The sequence below is a fragment of the Oratosquilla oratoria genome, chromosome 30 (assembly GCF_046742065.1).
Source record: "Oratosquilla oratoria isolate Oo_2021 chromosome 30, ASM4674206v1, whole genome shotgun sequence".
Lineage (NCBI taxonomy): Eukaryota > Metazoa > Arthropoda > Malacostraca > Stomatopoda > Squillidae > Oratosquilla > Oratosquilla oratoria.
Window position 1 is genome coordinate 27,228,065 of NC_134806.1, and position 23,188 is coordinate 27,251,252.

Below are 23,188 nucleotides of genomic sequence, written 5' to 3' on the forward strand. Positions count from 1 at the left end.
GTTCTTCATTTTGTCTAAATCTAGTATTTTCTTTGACCCATAGAGTCAATGTGTAATCTATGGTCATATCCAGTGGGACTTTGCCCCAGAGTTTGTCTCCACCTCCCATTGTCAATTCTTCCCAATTTATTTCCTTTGCGTTAAAGTCACCCATAATTCATTCTTTGTGTCTTCTAGAAATTTTGAGTGTTCGCTATTATCATGTATCATGATAAGTATCTTGTATTGAAGAGGTTGATTGAGTTTCTTTATACTTTATGTAACTGTATATTGTTCTAGTCAAGAACTGTAAACTAGAACAATATACAGTTACATAAAGTACAAAGAAACTCAATCAACCTCTTTAATATGGTGGCATCCTAGATTAGTTTTATTATGGCTAATACCAGACAGTTGTACTCAGCTGAGCTGTGGACCCTGAATTGAAAAGTGTCAGCATTTTAAGACCTTTCTATAAACAGTTCAATCTTTAATGAATAAAACTGCCTGATATTAGCCAGCACAAGACCTATAAAAGATACTTAAACACTGGAAGTGCCACATTCTTAATCAAATGTCCATACTGTTTTTAAACAATCATGAAATGTGTACCAAAAGAAATACACTAGACCTCCTTTATCTGCAAGGAAAACATTTAACAACCAACCATCAATATTACCAAATCCTAACAATAACATGTTGCAGTCTGCAAACATGTTTATGTTGTTTCTGGTTTAATTCTGAATATTCTTAACATATATTTTCAGACCATGGTTATCTGAAACCACAGAAAACTAAATTGTTGATAAAAAGAAATACTAAGCTAAAGCCTTTGCCATTTTCTGTATTGTTTTTTCTGCAACTTACCTTGTTCCTGCACTTTTAGGCAGCAATGCTCCAGATTCTTCATGACCTGATATGGCTGATCCACTTCTTGAAGCTCGGGAAGAGGACCTGAATTTGCACATACAAAGTGTTACAGGTACTACAAGGGGTGCAAAGCAAATCCTTTATACATGATTCTACCTACAGGAAATTGACTGCTTATCACTTTAACAGTCAAGTATATTTTCCTACAATTTTCTCTACTGTAGAAGGTATATTACTGCAGTTAACTAGCTGAGGAACATGTCTACCATTTGGTCTACTACAAAAACTAAAATACAAGTGCTCTAGAAGGGAGAAATTGGAACTTACCCAGATATCCTTGACTAATATTATTCATATGTACACACTGAAATCTCCCTATTATATCATTAAACAACTATATTAGTGTTCTTTTGGGTATTATGTTCTATTAATTTTTGTTTTCTAATAAAATAAAATTCCTGATATTACCTTTCCTTTGGTCTTGCTATCTTTATCTCATTATCTTCCCTACAAAAATTAGTAAACCTGTGCATCAAAAAATGTTCAGCTTTTCCACTGCACAAGTATGTACATTAGGTTTTTAACTTCCAACAATTTAGAAGAGACTACATTAACTTATGAATATATACATACCAAAAAGCTTTTTCCCCATTATATGGAGGGTGGTCAAGTCAAAACACAAACTCATTCCACATACATCTGTAACTTATTCATTACCCTTTACACCTAAGCATCTTGTAGATGAAGGGTCAGCACACCATTTAGGTCAAAGGCAATGCAGCAACACACAGCACCTCCACAACATGGCAAAATAGCCATGGCTGAGTTACTCCCAATATTCCATAATGGTAACTTAGTATCTCATGGAGGAAGGGTCATCCCTGCCCCATGTCACACTGCTTGGATCAAAGGCAATGCAGTAAGGCACAGCACCTCCATAGCAGGGCCCAAGAGCCTGAGCTGAGTTACTGCTAACCCAATGCTTTATTACACTGTGGCCCTCCTACTCTTCTAATTGAAAAAATTATGCATACATATACCAAGGGCTTTTTCCCCCTTTCAAGGGAGGTAGCCAAAGTCACGGCATAATTCCACTCTCCCCCTTTTCATCTACACCCATTGCACTCCCATTCACCCCCTCCCTCTTTTCTTGGCTCCTCCTGGATGACAGGTCATTCCTGTATCTTGCCCATTGCCCTGAGTCAGAAGCAATGCAGCAAGACATAGCATATCCAGAGCAAGGCCACTTCAATTAATCAACAACACCCCCTCTCTGTCCCTTCATGCAGAAAAAGAGAAGATGGGGAGAAATCCCTTTGGGCTGCATCAAAATATCACTCACACATATATAGATTTGTGTTTGTGATCTACACTGAGTTTGGAGGCATTGAGACAAATGAAGTTGTGTTTGTAGTTTTGTTCTCTCCATCTAGACTAGTCTACATCTCAGAACATTACGATGGAAAACTCTGGCAGTTCCCAATGGTGCTGTTTACATACACATGGAGGCTGCTGCCAAAACAGGAGGTTATATACAACTTATTCTCTAATGTGTCATGTACAATGCATAAACTGAGTATGGACACTCAGTATTTATGTATAAGTGATTGATTTACAAGCAATGGAAACTCATTCAAATATATATATACAGGTAAACGTCGACTTACGATGGCCGCGACTTACGATTTTTCGACTTTACGATGACGACGACGACGATATGATATATTTAACCCCTTCCATACGGTGCCGCACACGTAGGCGTCATGAGGAGCAAGTGGATTCGCGACGCTGCCATATCGGCGTCTTGATTATATTTATTGTAGTCGCCCCTGTGTTTTTACATTCTCTCAAATGTGCCCTGAATCCCATTCTCTGTGGTTTTCAAAATTCGCGGGTGAAAGAGAGAACGATCGATATAAGCGGTGACTATATTTTATGATGCGAGTATTATTACGACACGTCGTACGGCTGGCATTGGCTGCTGCCCGCGAGATTTAAGTCCGTACTGAAAATACATATTATAGTGTTTGAATATGGTAAAAAGGATAAAAATAATTAAATAAACTACTGTACATGTTTAATAGGCTATATTCAGTATCTCTGGTTGTTAATATACAGTGACCACGGAACAGAGTGATACACAAATTGGGGATCGACTTACGATGAAATCGTCTTACGATGGATCTATGGAAACCTAATGCCATCGTAAGTCGACGTTTACCTGTATATATATATGGGTCATACGACAATTTTGCAGTTGGCAATGTATGCAGATGTCCAAATGCTTGGCTCAGTTGACCGTGTGAGGTCAGATACGATTGACCCAAATTCCGGCTGCGAGGTCAAACACAATAGGTGGTCCAGTGGGAGTTCTCTGGGGATGTCGGACATTCCATCCTGTGCTAATGCATGCATGTGCACGCTAGACATCTAAAGGATTGAATATTCCCTTCAATCATCTTGCAACAGATGCTCAGTTCAGCTACCACTCACTGACCACAGTATGGTTAATACTCAAGATATATAAGAAGTACTACAAGAATTTTGGCATGAAGATAAATACATACAGTGTTGGAACAATGATGGTATCAGGAAATATTAATAATGATTAAAATAAAATTTACTTAATTTTATGAACATGTGGAAAAAGATATGGGAGCTAATTCTGAAACAAGGTCATATGGGAGCCTTTTGTTTGAGCCAAAGGGGACAAAATGAGAATCATGGGGACATGTTCATCCTAAGAAGAGTGATCAGAAGCAAGATGTTGAAGAACATTGAGAATTTTTCTATTCTGTCATTCAGCTAAGCCATTTGAACTTGGGTGATAAGCAATATATATCTAGTATCTTACAGGAAGGAGAGCTACACTCATGGTATCCCATCTCTGTATCTCACCATATCTAATTTGCTCTTCAATTCTTGTATTGTTTTTGCACACAATTTTGTTTCATCTAGTATGCTCCACGTATCCACCACTCTGTGGGGAAAGCTGTTTTTTTTCCAGGTCTCTTCTATCTATAATTGTCCTTTTTGTGGTTCCTTCCATGTCCTCCTGTTTTTCTTTTATTCCAATTTAGTAAGTCTTCTCTATCAAGGACTTCTACACCTCTCATAATTCTTTAGATGGTCAACAAGTCATCTCTTTCTCTTCTTCGTTCCAGAGTTGATAGTTCTAGTTTTGACAATCTTTCTTCATATAACAGTTTTGATAGTGTTGGGGCCATCTTCGTAGTTGTTCTCTGGATTCTCTCAATCTTCCTTATATTCTTTTTAGTACTGGGTGACCAGTGTTACTACGTACTCCAATTTTGGCCTTATCAGTGTGACTAGTATTTTCGTTACCATTTCTTCATCCAAGTAAAAGTAATCTTTATTGATCTTAGCAAGTTATAGATTTCACTGATAAATTTGCAATTTGAAAGTAATTACAAATATTTGAAAGAATCTCACTGTTGAACTCAGTCCCATTGTCAGAAATCAGAGTTTTGAGTGAAGGGGTATATGAGTTTGTCAATAAGTGTCTTTGCCACATGTTGTGCTGTCTTGTTTGGTGGGGGGGGGGGAGAATACAGAATCGTGAAAAATGGTTGACACAAACAAAGAGGTTGCTGGTTTCCGCTGTGTGTAAGTGGTAACTTAAGAAGATCAACAGTGACTGTGTTGAATGGTTTATAAGGGGTAGGATAAGTTAAGATTGGAACATGACTCCTGATATGACTTTTGTGAATCACACAAGAGTGACAAGCATCAATGTGAGAATGTATATCCTTCCTCAGAACAAAACAAAACAAAACATTTCTCCTTGCCAGGGTGTACAGTAATGGGGTAATCATGTAGGAGTTTCAGAACTTCCAGAATAAGATCTGTAGGAACTATGAGTTGAAACACTGACCAGCTGGGTTCATGTTTGTTCATTAGTGTTGTTTTGTGATACAGTATATCATCAACTAATGCGTAATTGTTGAGACTGGAAGCGAAATTACACAACGTAACATTTTTTTTCAAAAGTTTTGTTTATTGTATTTTTTTTAGAGTTTATTAATCCATTTTTCCTGCTGATTTCAAATATGCAATTATTTTTTCTGTATCATCGACCATTATAGAAATACATATAATTTCAATGTTACCATGTATATTTTGGAATTGTTATGTGGTCTGCTACTAAATGTTTATCTAATTTTCTCTTTCAGATCAATGACTGAACTATTTACCTGTTAAGATGGCTACTAGAGGATGTGAAAATTCTCCTGATACATTTTGCTATGTGTGTGGTTATTATATTGGAAAAAAACAAGTACTACATAAGATCGTGAGAGGTGCTAAAGTGTGGATAGTGTACAGACTCTATTTCGGAATGCCCATGGGTGACCAGGACAAGCCATGGGCACCTCATGTGATATGTGGAAGCTGCCGATCTACTCTAGAAGGATGGCTGAGAGGTACAGGAAGGGCAATGCCTTTTGCCATTCCTAGAATATGGAGAGAGCCGAAGAACCATCACGACGACTGCTACTTTTGTATGATTGATGTGACGAAGTACAGGAAAGTGAAAGGAAGACAAGCTCTGCAGTATCCAGACATACCATCATCTAGAGCACCTGTCCCACATGATGATAGCTTACCAGTACCACAACCACCCGAAAATGCAAGTTTATTTTTATCATACTCTCTTTACTTTTAATTAACTTCAATATTAAGTACTTAATATACATTCACTTTCCTAAAGATATATGGAATACTAATGCTATTCGTCTTTGTTGAAGTTGCTATATTTAGTTATTTCTTTCTTTCCAGATGGAAGATGCAATGGAAATTTCATCTGAAGGGTCAGCAGGTAGCAGCAGCCATGAAATGGGAGATGAAGATTTCGCACCAAGAACGACTTTGGAGCCTCACTTTCCAAGTCAGAGTGAGCTAGATGACTTAATCAGAGACTTAGGTCTTACTAAGTCAGGAGCTGAGCTTCTTACATCAAGGATGAAAGAATGGAATCTACTAGGAGAAGACTGCAGGACATCTGTGTACCGGAAACAACATGAAGAATTTAAAATTTACTATGACTTTAGTGATGATATGTGTTATTGTAAGGATGTTACTGGTTTGTTTACAGCCCTTGGACTCGAACATGATCCTGCAGAATGGCGACTGTTCATAGATAGCTCAACACGAAGTCTCAAAGCAGTATTGCTCCACAATGGAAATAAAAACCCATCTTTGCCTCTTGCACACTCAGTACAGAAGAAAGAAAAATATCATAATGTCAAACAGCTTCTTGAAAAAATCAATTATGCTGAATTCAAATGGGATGTTTGTGGTGGCTTACAAGGGGGATACACAAAGTATTCCTGTTTTCTTTGTTTATGGGACAGCAGGGCTGATGATGATCATTATAATAAAGTTCATTGGCCCCCAAGAGTTGAACTGCAGCCAGGAATGTTAAATGTTCTCAGACAGCCTCTAGTAGATTCAAAAAAAGTTTTATTACCCCCACTTCATATCAAGCTAGGGTTAATTAAACAGTTTGTGAAGGCTTTGGATTTTGGAGGCGAAACTTTCCAAGAAATTTGTCTCATGTTTCCCAAGCTATCTGAGGCTAAGCTCAAGGGTGGTATATTTGTTGGACCCCAGGTAAACAAAATGTTGAAGTCGGAGAAACTGGAAAGAGCGATGACGAAAGTTGAAAGAGAAGCTTGGTGTTCATTTCGTGATGTAGTTCATGGATTCCTAGGAAATCACAAGGACCCTAATTATAAACAAATAGTGGCAAAGCTTATTGAGAACTTCAGGAAACTTGGTTGTCGTATGTCCTTGAAGATACATTTCTTGCATTCTCACCTAGATTTCTTCCCCGAAAACTTGGGGGCTGTCAGTGAGGAGCATGGCGAGAGATTTCATCAGGATATCGCAACTATGGAAAGAAGATATCAAGGACGATGGAATACTGCTATGATGGGAGATTACATATGGTCACTAGTCAGAAAAGACGAAAGCATGCATTCTAGAAAATCTCGATTATCAAAGCACTTCTAATCATGAGAAGAGTCATCAAAACACTTGTAGTGCAAAGTTGTGTTGTTTATTTTGTTCTTACTAATATTGTAGCTCTTAAATACACTTCATATTATGAAAAAAATACTAGATGTTGTATAATTATCCTTAGAATGCTAAAGTAGATTGAATCAATTAACTACTGTAGAGAAAGGTTGCGTATATAACAATAAAATATAAAATCAAGAATAAATAAAAAAAATATCGATGTTACGTCAAAACTAATGTGATATTTGGATTCAGTGACACGAAATACATATATAAACATGAAAAAATACAAATAAACAAAACATGTGTTACATTGTGTTATCTGTATCAGTTGTCAGTTGGCATAAAAGGGGCATTGGGAAAGAGGGGGATGTCTGTTGAATAAGGATGAAGACAGAAGATAGGGGTGAATGGAGAATGGTTGTGTATGGATGATGCTGTGATGCATGGGAAGGAGTGGGTGGAGGATGGGGGGGTTGAGGGTGTATGTCTGAATATTTTGACACAGCCTGAAGGGATTTCTCCCCATCTTTTTTTTTTCTGCATAATGGGAAGGAGAGGGGGGGTCACTGATTAAATGAAGTGGCCTTGGTGTGGATGTGCTCTGTCTTGCTGCATTGCTTCTGACCCAGGTCAGTGGGCAAGATGCAGGGATGACCCATCATCCAGGAGGAGCCAAGATAAAAGGGAGGGAGGGGGTAAATGGGTTTGGAGTATGTGGGGATGGAATGGATGGAAATGTATTTTATGTCTTTGTTTTTGGTTACCTCCCTTGTAAGGAGAAAAAAAGCTGTTGGTATATGTATGTAGTTGTGTCTTCAGATTCAAGGAGGGTCTGATCTCTGTACTGCAGCTATGTGCATTTGTTTAAGAGTTACTGAATTGGGATTTTGAGTGATGGTTGCAATATGGTGACTGAGAGCATCTGCTACTAAGTTCACTTTTTCTTAAACAAAATGAAAGGTGGGCATGAACTCTTGTATGATGAGGAACCAGCAGGCAAGTTTTCCTGAAAGATTCTTTCTTTTGAAGATGTGTAAGATTGGTTGATGGTCCATGTAGATGTGTATGTCGTAAACAAGGATGATCTCTTTGAAATGTTTGAGTGCATATATAACTGCCAAAGCTTCTATGTCTGTGATTGAGTAATTCTGTTTGTGTTTGTTGAGTATACAGCTAACATAGGCAATTGGTCTGAGTTTTGTGCCATGTTGTTGCATGAGGACTGTGCCAAGTCCTGTGTAGGATGCATCTGTGTATATTGTGAAATGAAGCTTGTGGTTTGGGAAGGTAAGGACAGGTGTCATGGTTAAGGCTTTATTTAAGTCATTAAAAGCTTTCTCTTGGTTAGGTGGCCAAATGAGGGGGGTGTCCTTCTTAAGTAGTGAAGTTAATGGTGCTGCTGTACCGGCATAACCTTGAATGTAATGCCTATAAAATCCTGATAGACCAAAGAATAAATGTATGTGATCAACAGGGGTAAGATGTGAAAAATCAATGACTGCCTTGACTTTGTCCTGTGAGGTTAAAATTCCTTGTGAGTTAAGGACATGCCCTATGAAATGTATTTCTTTCTGAAGGAAGGAGCTCTTCTTAAGCTTCAGTTTGAGATCTGCTTTTGCTGGTCATGAGAAGACATTGTGAAGAGTGTGCAAATGTTCACCAACAGATTTGGAAGCAATGATCATGTCATCAAGGTACATAAACACTGAATGACCTAAAGGACCTGTAAGGACTGTGGGCATAAGTTGTGTGAACACTGAAGGAGCTGAAACGAGACCCATGGCTAGTCATTTGAGGTGATAATGACCTGTGGGAAAGGCTGTAAGAGGTCTAGACTCTGGAGCAAGGGGAATCTGAAAATATCTCAACATAAGGTCCAAGGTTGTGAACACTATGTTGTTTTCACTGACAGAGAGCAAGAAGCCTTGTAATACCGGGATGGGGTGTCTATCTGGTATTGTGTGCTTATTTGATTCTCTGAAGTTTACTACTGGGCAGAAAGAACCATTGTGTTTAGAAACAACAGAGAGAAATTCCATTCACTGATTGATGGTTCTATGATGTCTTGTACAATCATGTCTTGGATAAGGTTATCTACAATCACATGTTTACTGTGTGGTATTCTGTATGCAGGAATGTAACATGGTTTTGAGTTCTCATGAAGGGGTACATGATGCTGAATGAGTAACTCCAAGAGGTTCACCAGGAGTGGCAATAGTATATCTGAATTTGTTGCAAAGTGCAAGCAAGTCAGTTTGTGCATCAGGGAAGTCTATGGGGTTAAAATGTGATGCCTCAATGGGTTCCTGTGCTGTGGGTATGTCAGAAATTGTGGTACAAACTTGAGAAGTTGGGAATTGGTTATCCATAACTTTGATGCATGATGGATATACTTCCAAACTGCAAATGTTTGTACCAACTGTGAGATGGAGGGGTGTGTTGGTGTCATTGGCAATTAAAATGCAAGTAGGACCTTTGATGTAGAGCTGATGGCTAAAAGGTGGGAAATGCCATTGACATGACAAGTTTCTGACAAAGTGCATCAGTGTTTTGTGCTTGAAAAACTCGTAAGTGTATCTTTGTATACTCACAAGGGAAGAGCATCTTTGGGCTGATAAGCACAGCAAAAGTGTGTTTGAATGTAGATAACATTTCTGAGACTGGGATGGATTTGGTATACAATTCCTCTAAGAGGAGCAACAAGGTGTCCTCAGGTGATGAAAAACCAACCATATTTAACCACTTTGGTACAATGATGCCTGCATAGGCATCATGAGGCACGAGTGGGTACACAAGGATGCTGGCGTTTGCATCTTGATTATATATTTTTTTAGTTGTACATGAGTTACCCCCAGATTCTGTGAACTGGTTTGATCATGTTTTCTGTGTTTATTATTACTCAGAGTAAAAGAGAATGAGTAATACAGCAGTGACTTTATATTTTATAATGCATATTGTGATGCATTGTTCATATGGCGTCCGATGTTGCACGTGAGAATTTGACTCATACTGAAGTGGTTAATGGATGTTTTGTCCTGAGTTTTGCTGATTTGGACATACGGGAGGAAGTAGTGCGTCTATTAAATTTGGAACACATGTCCACAGCTCTCAGTAAAGTAGAAGAGTTAGAGTCCTGCAGAGGGGTCAGAATGGTTGAGCACAGAGAATTCTGTTGTAGGAAGATGGTGGAACAATTTGTACTAGCAGCTGGTGTATCCTTGTGTGATGAAGCAGAGTGAATTTGAATGGAGGTAGTACAAACAATTGATGCAGAGTCATGTTCTGCCTGTGCTTGCTTGGCCATGTGAATGTGGTTTACGTTAAGAGGAATTGCTGATGACAATGCCGGGAGGAAATACATGCATACTACCAAAGGTTTTTTCCCCCTTACAAGGGAGGTAGCCAAAAAACAAAGGCATAAAAACCATTCCCACCCATTCCATCCCCAATACACTCCATTCCCCTCCCCTTTACCCTCCCTCTTACCTTGGCACCTCTTGGATGAGGGTCATCCCTGCATCTTGTCCACTGCCCTGGGTCAGAAGCAGTGTCGCAAGACACAGCACATCCACAGCAAGGCCGCTTTATTGAATCGGCGACCCCCCTCTCTGTCCCCTCAAGCAGAAAAGGAGAAGGGGAGAAATCCCTTCGGGCTGCGTCAATTTTTTCTCACACATACTACCTCACCCCCCATCCCCCCACCCATTCCACCTCATGCATCACAACATCATCCATATACAACCATTCTCCATTCACCCCTGTCTTCTGTTTTCTCCCATCCATCCTCAACAGACATTCCCCTCTTCCCCAAAGCCCCTTTCATCCCATCCATCCATCTCATCCTAGGTCGCCCCCTCATGTTCACTCCCTCCACATCTGCCTTCCATACCTCTTTTACTAGTCTTTCTTCACTCATTCTTTCCATGTGTCCAAATCATCCTAATACTCTTTCATCCACCCTATCTCCCAGCTCCCTTACCATCCCCGTTCTCCTCCTCACCTCCTCGTTTCTCACTCTATCTAGCCTAGTAACCCCCATCATACTTCTCAGGCATCTCATCTCAAATACATTCAAACTCCTCTCTTCCTCTCTTATGTTCCATGTTTCTGACCTATACAGTGCTGTTGGCACAATCACTCCTTCATATAGTCTCCTCATAGCATCCATTCCCAAATGTCTATTTCTCATTACACTTTTCAATCCACCAAGGCATTTACTCGCTTCTCTCAATCTACATTCTACCTTCACCTCCACTCCTCCCTTTCCTGCCACATTTGCACTCAAGTATCTAAAACCATCCACTTCCTCCCCTTGTACATCTCATCACCTTACTTTTACCCACATTTATCTTCAACTTTCTTCTTTCACACACTCTCCCAAACTCTGTCATCAACTTCCTCAATCCTTCCTCTGATCCTGCCACAAGCGAAGTGTCATCCGCAAACAACAGCTGGCTCACCTCCCACTTTTCTCCATTTTCTTTAACCATCTCCATTCCTGACCCACCACCTTTGCATTTACCTCTCGCACCACCCCATCCATGTACAAGTTGAACAGCCAGGGCGACATAACACATCCCTGACGAAGTCCCACCTTTACCTTGAACCACTCACTCTCTCCATTTCTAATCCTGACACATGCTCTACTACTCTCATAAAAACTCTTGACAGCTCCTAAAAGCTTTCCTCCTATCCCATATATCTGCAAAACCTCCCACAATGCCTTCCTGTCTACCCTGTCATAAGCCTTTTCCAGATCCATAAAAGCCCAAAAAACATCCTTACCTTTTCCTATAGCTTTCTCACATATCTGTCTTACCACAAAAATCTGATCTCCTTGCCAACTTACTTATTTTTTCTAATATGTCTTCTACTACCATTTGTGATCTCAGTTTTATCATTAGTGGTTGATTTCTTTCTTTAGAATATTGTTCCATACTATACACTTCTATATGTTTCTCTACTTCCAGGTCACCATCTCCTATTGCTTTTAGAATTGATATTACTATTTCTTTTCCTGCTTTTTCTCTCATGTACCTCACCAGACCATGTTTTTCCCTTAGTCCATATACCATAACACTTTTTTTTTTCTATCCACTGTATCTCTAACCCAATTTGCCTTTTCTTTAATTACTTGAATGTACCTTTTGCATTTTCCTGCATCTGTTGGTGTACTATTTCTTTAAAGGCAATTTCTTCATTTTCCCTGTTTTCATTCCATTTCTTAATCTTTTGCATACTTTCCTCACATGGAACATAAAACAGGGGTTACTAGGCTGGATAGAGTGAGAAACTATGTGAGGAGGAGAGTGGGGTGGAAAAGTAGCTGGGAGATAGGGTTGATGAAAGAGTATTGGGATGGTTTGGACACATGGAAGAATGAATGAGAAAGGGTTAGTGAAAGAAATGTGGAAGGCAGAGGTGGATGGAGTGAACTGGAGGGGACAACCAAGGATGAGATGGATGGAGTAAAAGGGGCAGTGAGAAATAGGGGATGCCTGTTGAGGAAGGAAGGGAGAAGACAGAAGATAGGAGTGAGTGGAGAATGGTTGTATATGGATGATACTGTGATGCATGGGAGTGGGTGGGGGATGGGGGAGTTAAGGAGTGGTTATGTTTTGTAAGATGATTGAAGGGCATATTCAGTCCTTTAGATGTATAGTGTGCACAAGTGTGCATGCACGCATTAGTACAGGATGGAACATCTGATGTCTTCAGAGAACTCCCACAGGATCACCTATTGTGTTTGACCTCACAGTAGGCATTTGCGCCAAATGCATCAGACCTCATGCGGTCAACTGGACCAAGCATATGTACACCTGTGTCTGACGTTGCAAACTGCAAAATCAGCATACGACAATGTATTTTTCTGTATGTGTTTCCATTGTTTGTAAATCAATCTTACATAAATACTGAGTGTCCATACTCAGTTCATGCACTGTACATTGTAGAAATAGAGTAGATTTAGATAAAGAATCAATTATATATAGCTCCCTGTTTTGGCAACAGCCACCATGTGTATATATTAACAGCACACCATTGACAGCTGCCAGTTTTCCTTGGGTAATGTTCTGAGATATAGACTAGTCTAGATGGAGAGAAAAAAGCTACAAACACAACTTCATTTTTCTCAACACCTTCAAACTTAATATAGATCACAAACACAAATTTATGTTCTGGTGGCAAAGCAGTGGATACAAAGCAACAATTCTATCACTCCTCCAAAGCAACAACTGTACATTCTGGTGTCAGTGGCTATGAATTAGCAGATTCCACATGTTAAGATAATCAGAGATCTACATTCCAGTCGAACATAGCCACTTTCCACTCTATGATCTTCACTGCATCGCCAAACATCATACTACGAGCCAACTCTCCAACGCTCCTCATCCAGCATCTACTATGAGGCAACCCCTCTTTGCTGAATCTCCAAGCATCATAACATGAGCCAGCACTCCAGTGTTCCACGTCCAGCATCTACTGCAAGTCAATGCTCCAACACTTGTCCAGCATCTACTATGAGGCAACGCTCTAATGCTCCTCATCCAGCATCTACAATGAGGCAATCCCTCTTTACTGCATCGTCCAGCATCCACAACAAAAGAATCCGGTTAGCCCAGCTCAAGACAATCCCTCCCCCGACTCCATGGTATTATCCAACATTACTCCCATAAGTTGGACATCTGCCTTCTCCATGCCACTGTGTTGGATGATAAACTCCTCACCCACCCTCGCATCTAGCAATGCACCAGTGTCTACATCTTCACACAAGTGTGAACATCAATGCCAAAATCACATATATATATACTTTTTCTTTCTCTTCTTTTAATTTTTTTTCTTTTTAGTTTGCATGTTCATATTTTTTTCTTGCACACATATTTTATTGTTTTTTCTGTAACTCACCAGCCCAATATATTGTACTAACTCCTCCTCCCTGTTTCCAGCAGTGCACCTTACCACTGATTCATCCCATTGCATCATCATTTATAGAGGCAAACTCTTCCCACTGAACTGTCCCACCAACCTCATTCATAAGAACCAAAACTCCGACATCATCTTGGGTAAATAGATATTTTTCTGTTCTAAATATAACCTAGGAGGCATTACAGTCTGTGTTTTTTTATTACTATTATTATTAGTTAGTCCATGAACAAGTCCAAACATCTGACTCGACATACTGACCCTGTACATGCAGCTGCTCTATGCTCACTTCCAATACACCAAACATGTCCCCTCCTTCTGCTAACAACTCTTCGGAAAATTCACTTGCTACTCAAAACACCATGACAAAACAAAATCTTATCACTGTAGTCAAGGATGAGACCACATTACTTCTCTTTAATGGTAAGAACATTCCTGTACACAATTTCCTCGCTGAGGTTGAATCAGAGATAACATGAAGAAACATCAAAGACAATAAAGGGAAATTTCTGTCCTAACATCCAGAATAGACAAGAATGACACAGCTGATGATGTCATTCAGTCTGGTTTATTTGAGGAAACCACATCCTATCATGATATGGTAAAGCACTATAAAAAGTCCATTGCTTCATTTGAGCCACTTGGATTACTTTCCCCCTTATACTCTTTGGCTAGAACTTACAATCATGGTCCACACCACACCAAAGAGAAAGCTGTCAAAATTGCTTCAATATTTAAGAGTGAACTCCAAGAAAGCCTCAAAAACTCAGACTGGGTCTCAGAAGACAAGATGTCATTGGAACACGTAGTCTCACTCATGGCATACTTTCGACTACTATCCCAATTACACCCAGACACACTCCAGAAAGCTGGTACTATTCCATTCACACCAGTTATCACACTAAGTGAATTTTTTAGGAGATTCTCTGAAATAGACAAATCTATCACCCATATCCAGAACCAGTCAGTACCCATTGCACCCACCCCCCACACAATAGCCCAGGTCACACAATCCCCCTTGCATTACACGAGATCAAGACATCTCACACTTGATATTGCTCTTGCCAATGCTCTCCATCAAGAACACAACTGGTTTGTGCATATTGCCACAAACCAAGACACCTCATAAACACGTGTTACCACAGAAACCCTTCACAACCAAACCAACACTGCGATTATCCTGGTACATGGTACAAGATATGGATAAAAAGAGAAATGAGTGTTGAGGAAATAGAAAGAGAAAATACTAAAAGGTGAAGCTAAGGGAAAAAAATGTGAAGAGAATAGAGACCGAAAGCAAGGAGTTTTATTGGAGGGTCATAGACATGAGGCTGAGAAAATAGTACATCAGAGTGGGTGAAACAAAAACAGAAAACAAGATGGAGAAAGAAAAAAATTAAAAATGGCCTATACTAACACTGACAGATTAATCTCAGGATTGAATGAACTAAATGATTACCCATTAGATGAAAAACCAGACATAATGGGAATTGTGGAGACTAAATTAAGGTGTCCAATACCACCTAATAGTGCTGGACATGGGTTATACAATTACTGGATTTAAAACAGAAATGAGAAACAGGGAAGAGGAATCATGTTCTTGGCCAAGAAAAACTTGAATGTGACTAAGGTTACTATGGGTAAAAACAATGTAGAAATGATAATGATAAAAATCGATGACAGAGACATAAAAAGTAGAAAGTTTGGGGTGATTTACGTTCCCCCAGAAATGGGCTCTTGGAAAGAGAATGAGCATTCAAAAGTATTAGAAAATACAAGGTATTCATTAAACAAGATACCAAGGGACAGAGGTGCCCTGGTACTTATGGGGGATTTTAACTGCAAAGAAATCTGTTGGGAGGAGATGATAGTGAAGGGTGAAAACCTATGGGGAAATGAATTACTGGACATGACCATGGAACATACAATGACACAATGGTTAAATGAAAATACCAGATACAGAAATAATGAAGAACCATCAAGACTGGATTTAATATTTACAACAGAACCTGAAATTGTAGATAAAACTGAATACAATACACCATTTGGAAAGAGTGACCATATACTAATAGAGGCTGAACCAAAGGTAGAAATATATATGGAGAGAAATGAAAAGTACAGAAAAGGAAGATTGATGTACAACAAAACAGACATTGGAAATTTTTAATTCTTTCAAAATGCAAATTGGGGAAAATTCTACACTGAAGAGACAAAAGTGGAAGAGAAATGGGTGATTAATGTACAACATGGACTTTGGAAAACTTAAGAAATTTTTCAAAATGCAAATTGGGAAAAATTCTACACTGAAGAGACAAAAATGTAAGAGAAATGGGTGATCTTGATGGAAATCTATAAGGAAGGAGTGAATAGGTACGTACCATGACAGGAACAAGAGAGGGTTTACATTAAATGCTGTTTCAACAGAAGATGCAGTGAGGCAAAAGATAGAAGAGACAAAGCTTGGAAAAGATGGATAAAACATAAAAAAACCTGGAAAATGGTAAATATATATCAACTATAGAAATGAATATGTAAAAGTGCACAGAGAGGAAAAAAGAAACTATGAAAAAGATATCATAGAAAAATGTAAAGAACAACCCAAACTATTCTATAGACATGTGAAAGATAAACTTAAAAATAAAAAGGAAATGGTGAAACTACGACAAGGAAATATAGAATACACAGAAGATCTAGAAATGGCCAAAGTCATGAACAATCACTTCAAGTCAGTTTTCACTAGAGAAAAAGTACAGCATTGGGACGAAGGAAATGAAGTTATGATCTCGCCCCATGAGAGAAATAATAATAACACAAAAAGAAATAATGGAGCAATTAACAAACCTTCACATTAGGAAATTGCACGGCCTGGACAGAATTACAAACTGGATACTAAACAAATGCAAAGAAGAACTAATGGACAAAATATACATAATAATTTACTCAAAGAAGGAAAAATACCAAACAACTGGAAAAATACCAACATTGTACCAATATATAAAGGAAGAAACAAAGAACAACCAACTAATTACAGGCTGCTCTCACTAACAAGCACTGTAGCCAAAATTTGTGAGAAAATTATCAAGAATAGATGGATAAAAAAGATGGAAGAAAACAACATAATAAACTCAAGATAATTTGGATTCAGACAGGGAAGATCATGTGCCACAAATTTAATCTGTTTTGACTTAAAGCAGCCCCTAGACGTTCAATATTATTGCGCAATGTGGGTTGCACAATATTTTGGCGCTGGCCCCTACACGGTCAATATTATTGTACAATATGTTGGGTTGTGCAAAAGATTGTACCGTATGGAGGCAATATTGAAGGTTGTGCAATATATTGCACAATCGTGAGCACAGACGTGCAACCACATTGTGCAAACAGTCAGTCCTTGCCAGAACGTCATAACGTGAACATGTTGACTGACGGTGATCTCTGTTGCGTGATCATTGCTATGGCAGCAAGTCATAAGAAAGGAAAGAAAAAAGGCTCGCAGAAGGGCAGAAAATGGGCCAAACAGTGGCTTGTTGATAGGGAGAAGTACACACACGAAAGATTACTAAATGAACTGAGAGTGATAGAACCGAATGATTTCCGCACCTTCGTACGAATGAACACAGAATCATTTGATGAACTCCTTGCTTTGGTTGCTCCTATAATAGAAAAAAAGAGCACTATCATGCGCGAAGCAATTCCTGTAAGCCAACGGTTGTCCATAACTCTATGTTACGTATAATCTTTGCACATCACATCCCATAAGTCAGGAAGACTACGGTACACCTCAATAAATTCAGCAATGAATTCTTTTTCGGCTTTCTTGTCACTCATGATAACGCGAGGTTGAGGAGAGACAGAACCACCTTACACGATCGCTGGAGAGACACTGACAGGATATTGCGCAATATAGCCTACAGACGACACAATGTTATCCCGTTTGCGCAATATATTTTCAAGTTTTTGAAAATCACACAATATATTGCACAACCTTTCAATATTGCCCACACATGATCATTATATTGCACAAACCAAAATATTGCGCAATAATATTGAACGTCTAGGGGCCACTTAAGACAAATAGATATAATACAAGGAAGGGATGGATGGGCTGATTATACTTTCCTAAACTTACAAAAAGCCTTCGACAAAATACCACACAAAAAATTATTTAAAAATTGGAAAACATAGGAGGGATACAAGGCAACCTACTAAACTGGATGGAGGATTTCCTGCATGGTAGAAAAATGACAGTAGTACTCATAGAAAAGTATTCAGGTTGGAAGGAGATAATTAGTGGGGTCCCTCAAGGATCTGTATTGGCTCGAATAATGTTCACTATTTATGTGAATGACATGAATGATGTGGAATGTTACATGAGCTACTTTGAGAAAAGTGAAAACCAAAACAGAGTTCAGAAAAAGTACATACATACATACATATACAAAAGGAGTGAGGAAAATGGAGGAGAAATAGGGAAGGATGAAGTGAAAGCAGCTGTTAAGATGATGAGAGCAAGTAAGGCACCTGGGTTGGATGGATGCCATGCAGAATATCTGAAGAAAGGAGGTGCAGTTATGGTGGACTGGCTGGTGAGGTTATTTAATGTTTGTTTAAGAGAGGGTAGAGTGCCGGAGGACTGGAGGAGTGCCTGTATAGTTCCGCTTTATAAAAGAAAGGGGGACAAGTGTGAGTGTAGTAGTTACAGAGGGATCAGCTTGTTGAGTGTAGTTGGGAAGACTTATGGGAGGGCTTTGATTGAGAGGATTAGGAGAGGAAAAGAGGGAGTAATTGGTGAGGAACAGTGTGGTTTTAGGACAGGTAGGGGATGCGTAGATCAGATTTTTGTGGTAAGATAGATATGTGAGAAAGCTATAGGAAAAGGTAAGGATGTTTTTTTGGCTTTTATGGATCTGGAAAAGGCTTATGATAGGGTAGACAGGAAGGCACTGTGGGAGGTTATGCAGATATGCGGGATAGGAGGAAAGCTTCTGGGAGCTGTCAAGAATTTTTATGAGAGTAGTAGAGCTTGCATTAGGATTAGAAATGGAGAGAGTGAATGGTTTGAGGTAAAGGTGGGACTTCATCAGGGGTGTGTTATGTCACCCTGGCTGTTTAATCTTTACATGGATGGGGTGATGCGAGAGGTGAATGCAAGGGTAGTCAGTCAGGGGTTGGAGATGATTAAAGAAAATGGAGAGAAGTGGGAGGTGAACCAGCTGTTGTTTGCTGACAACACTGAGCTTGTAGCAGGATCAGAGGAGGGACTGAGGAAGTTAGTGACAGAGTTTGAGAAGGTGTGTGAAAGAAGGAAGCTGAAGATAAATGTGGGCAAAAGTAGGATGATGAGTTGTACAAGGGGAGAGAATGACAGTAGGCTGGAAGTGAGCATTAACCCCTTCGATACGATGACGCCTACATAGGCGTCATGAGGAGCAAGTGGGTATGCGAGGATGCCGATGTCGGCGTCTTGATTATATTTATTGTAGTTGTGCCTGCATGACCCCCATACTCTGTAAACTGGCTTCATCATATTTTCTATGGTTATCAAAATTCACGGGTGAAACAGAGAACGAGTGATACAGTGGTGACTTTATTTTTTATAATGCGAGTATTATGACGCAACATCACATGTCAGGCAGCTAATGTTGCCCGTGAGATTTTGGCCCAGGGTGAAGGGGTTAAGGGTGAGAAACTGGAGGAAGTGGATATTTTCAGATACTTCAGTGCGAATGTGACAGGAAAGGGAGGAGTGGGGGTGGAGGTAGAATGTAGATTGAGAGAAGCGAGTGAATGCCTTGGTGGATTAAAAAGTTTAACCCCTTCCATACGGTGCCGCACACGTAGGCGTCATGGGGAGCGAGTGTATTCGCGAGGCTGCCATATCGGCGTCTTGATTATATTTATTGTAGTCGCCCCTCCATAATGACATTCTTTCTAATTCTTTTGTAATCGCATTTTCTATGGTTATCAAAATTCACGGGTGAAGAGAGAACGATCGATGTAAGCGGTGACTATATTTTATGATGCGAGTATTATTACGACACGTCGTACGGCTGGCATTGGCTGCTGCCACCGAGATCTAAGTCCATGACGCCTACGTGTGCGGCACCGTATGGAAGGGGTTAATGACAAATAGACATCGGGGAATGGATGCTAAGAGGAGGTTATATGAAGGAGTGATTGTACCAACAGCAATGTATGGGGCAGAAACATGGAACATGAGAGAGGAAGAGAGAAGGAGTTTGAATGTGTTTGAGATGAAATGTCTGAGAAGTATGATAGGGGTTACTAGGCTAGATAGAGTGAGAAATGAGGAGGTGAGGAGGAGAACAGGGGTGGAAAAGGAGCTGGGAGATAGGGTTGATGAAAGAATATTAGGATGGTTTGGACACATGGAAAGAATGAGTGAAGAAAGATTAGTAAAAGAGGTGTGGAAGGCGTAGGTGGAAGGAGTGTATAGCTGAGGCTGTGATGCATGAGGGGGAGTGGGTGGGGGATGGGGGGCGAGGAAGTATGTATGAGAAAAAATTTGACGCAGCTCGAAGGGATTTCTCTCCGTCTTCTCCTTTCCTGCATGAGGGGACGGAGAGGGGGGGGGTCACCGATTTTATGAAGCGGCCTTGCTGTGGATGTGCTGTGTTTTCCGACACTGCTTCTGACCCAGGGCAGTGGACAGGATGCAGGGATGACCCGTCATCCAGAGGTCCCAAGATAGGAGAGAGGGAGGAGGGTGGAGGGGAGTGGAATATGTGGGAAATGAAATGGGTGGGAGTGATTTCTATGCCTTTTTCTTTTTGGCTACCCCCCGTGTAAGGGGGGGAAAGCCTTTGGTATATGTATGTATGTACAAAGAAGGTAACCAAAATACAAAAGCATAGAAACCACTCCCACCCATTCCACCCCCTACATACTCAACTCAACTCTACCCTTTTCCCTCACTCTTATATTGACACCTACTGGATGACGGGTCATCCCTGCATCTTGTCCACTGCCCTGGGTCAGAAGCAGTGTCACATGACACAGCACATCCAGAGCAAGGCCACTTCATTAACCACTTCCATACGGTGATGCCTACGTAGGCGGCATGAGGAGCAAGTGGGTACTCAATGATGCTGACGTCGCCATCTTGATTATATTTATTGTAGTTGTACCTACATAATCTCCATTCTCTCTAAACTGGCTTCATCAATTTTCTATGGTTATCAAAATACATGGGTGAAAGAGAACGAATGATTGAGCACTGACTTTATTTTCTATAATGCGATTATTATGACGCAACATCGCACGTCGGGCAGCTAATGCTGCCAGACATGCGATGTGCCCCGGAGTGAAGAGGTTAAATTGGCGACCCCTCCCTCTCTGCCCTGTCATGCAGAAAAGGAGAAGACAAGGAGAAATCCCTTTGGGTTGCATCAATTTATTTCTCATGCATACTCCCTCACTCCCATCCCCCACCCACTCCCCCTCATGCATCACAGCATCATCCAAACACCATCCTCCATTCACCCCTATTTTCTGTCCTCTCCCGTCCTTCCCCAACAGACATTCCCCACTTTTCCAATTCCCCTTTTACCCCATCCATCCATCACATCCTAGATCGACCCCTCATGTTCACACTTTCTACCTCTGCCTTCCACACCTCTTTTACTAGTCTTCCTTCACTCATTCTTTCCAAACCATCCTAATACTCCTTCATCAATCCTATCTCCCAACTCCCTTTCCACCCCTGTTCTCCTAACCTCATTTCTCACTCCATCTAGCCTAGCCCTTCCATACTTCTCAGACACCTCATATCAAACAAACAAAATGGAGTTTAAAATACCAATTGGAAAGAGTGACCATATACTAATAGAGTTTGAATGAAAAGAACAAAACAAGGTAGGTAGGAATAATAAACATAGAGAAGGAAGATTAATGTACAACAAAACAGATTTTGTAGAACTAAGAAAAAATTTCCAAAACACAAACTGGGATAAATTCTCCAAAGAAGAAACAAAGATGGAAGACAAATGGAACATATTCAAAGAAAAGTACAAGGAAATAATTGACAAAATATGTACCAAAGAAGAAACAAAAAGAGATTTATATAAAGTGTTGGTATAACAAAAGGTGCAGTGAGGCTAAAGACAGTAGAGACAAAGCCTGGAAAAAATGGAAAAAAGACAAAAAAAATCCAAATGGCAAACATATATAAAACTTAGGAACGAATATGCGAATATTCGCAGGAAAGAAAAAAGAAATTATGAAAAAGATATTATAGACAAATGTAAGGATCAACCTAAACTCTTTTAGAGATATATGAATGAAAAATTAAAGGATAAACATGAAATAGTAAAAACTGCTTGAAAGAGATAAAGAATATATAGATGACACAGAAATGGCAGAAGTTATGATCAGACATTTCAGGTCTGTTTTTACAATTGAGAGCTCACAAATTTGGGAAGATGGACAATAAGAAAAATCCCTCAAAATGAAAGAAATAAAGGTAACACAGAAAGAAATAAGAGACCAAATAAAAAGCCTAGATGTTAGGAAATCACATGGACCGGATGGAATTGGAAATTGGATACTGAAAGTGTATAGACGAACTGACAGACTAGTTATACAAGATAATAGACTTCTCACTCAAAGAAGGAAAGGTACTGCAAGATTGGAAAGATGCAAACATAGTATCAATATATAAAGGAGGAAACAAAGAGGATCCGACAAACTTCAGACCAGTATCCCTTACAAGCACAGTAGCAAAAATATAGGAAACAAAAATATCAAAAACAAATGGACCAAACACTTGGAAGAAAATAAAATAGTAAACCCTAAGAAATTTGGGGAGAATGGCATTTGGAGTTTATATATATTCATATACAGTGGTACCTCTACTTACGAAATTAATTCGTTCTGGAAATCGTTTCGTAATGTGAAAATTTCGTAAGTAGAAATGCTTTTTACCCTATAAAAGCCCTAATCGGTTCCAAGCCCCTTAAAAATCAGACATAAATTTTTTATAAATTACAAAAATGCATCAAAACATGTAACAAATACATGTTAGAATTAAATTACTGCACAATAAACATAAAAATGAGAGTTGTACATAATGTAAAGAATTTTTTTTTTTTCTTTCTTTTTTGCATTTAATTTTTCTCTTGTTTTAACTGCTATCGTTGTCACCTTTCGCCTTCTTTGGTTCAGGGTCACTCTCAGCAGTGGTTTTTGCCTGACGTTTTGTAAAGAACCGATCCAAGGTCGTTTGCTTTTGTCGGCTTTTAACAATCTTTCGAAAATGTGCAAGGCAAACATCATCATAGTGAGCAATAGCCCGACTAGTGAACACTTTTTCTGGGTGATTCTTTTCAACAAATTCCAAAACTTCATAGAATTTTCC

At 39.5% G+C, this 23,188-nt stretch overlaps 1 protein-coding gene across 3 annotated transcripts in view; it reads right to left on the bottom strand.

Moving 5' to 3' along the window:
- nompB (intraflagellar transport protein 88-like protein nompB) overlaps positions 1-23,188 on the bottom strand; it is a 191,887-nt gene that overhangs the window by 23,296 nt on the left and 145,403 nt on the right. For 2 of the 3 annotated variants that reach the window (XM_076212690.1, XM_076212689.1), the window contains exon 15: positions 847-933. The exons of the other annotated variant lie outside the window; for it this stretch is intronic. In XM_076212690.1, coding sequence (XP_076068805.1) covers positions 847-933 — 87 coding nt within the window. The remainder of the gene's footprint in view (positions 1-846; positions 934-23,188) is intronic. 3 annotated transcript variants of the gene reach the window in all.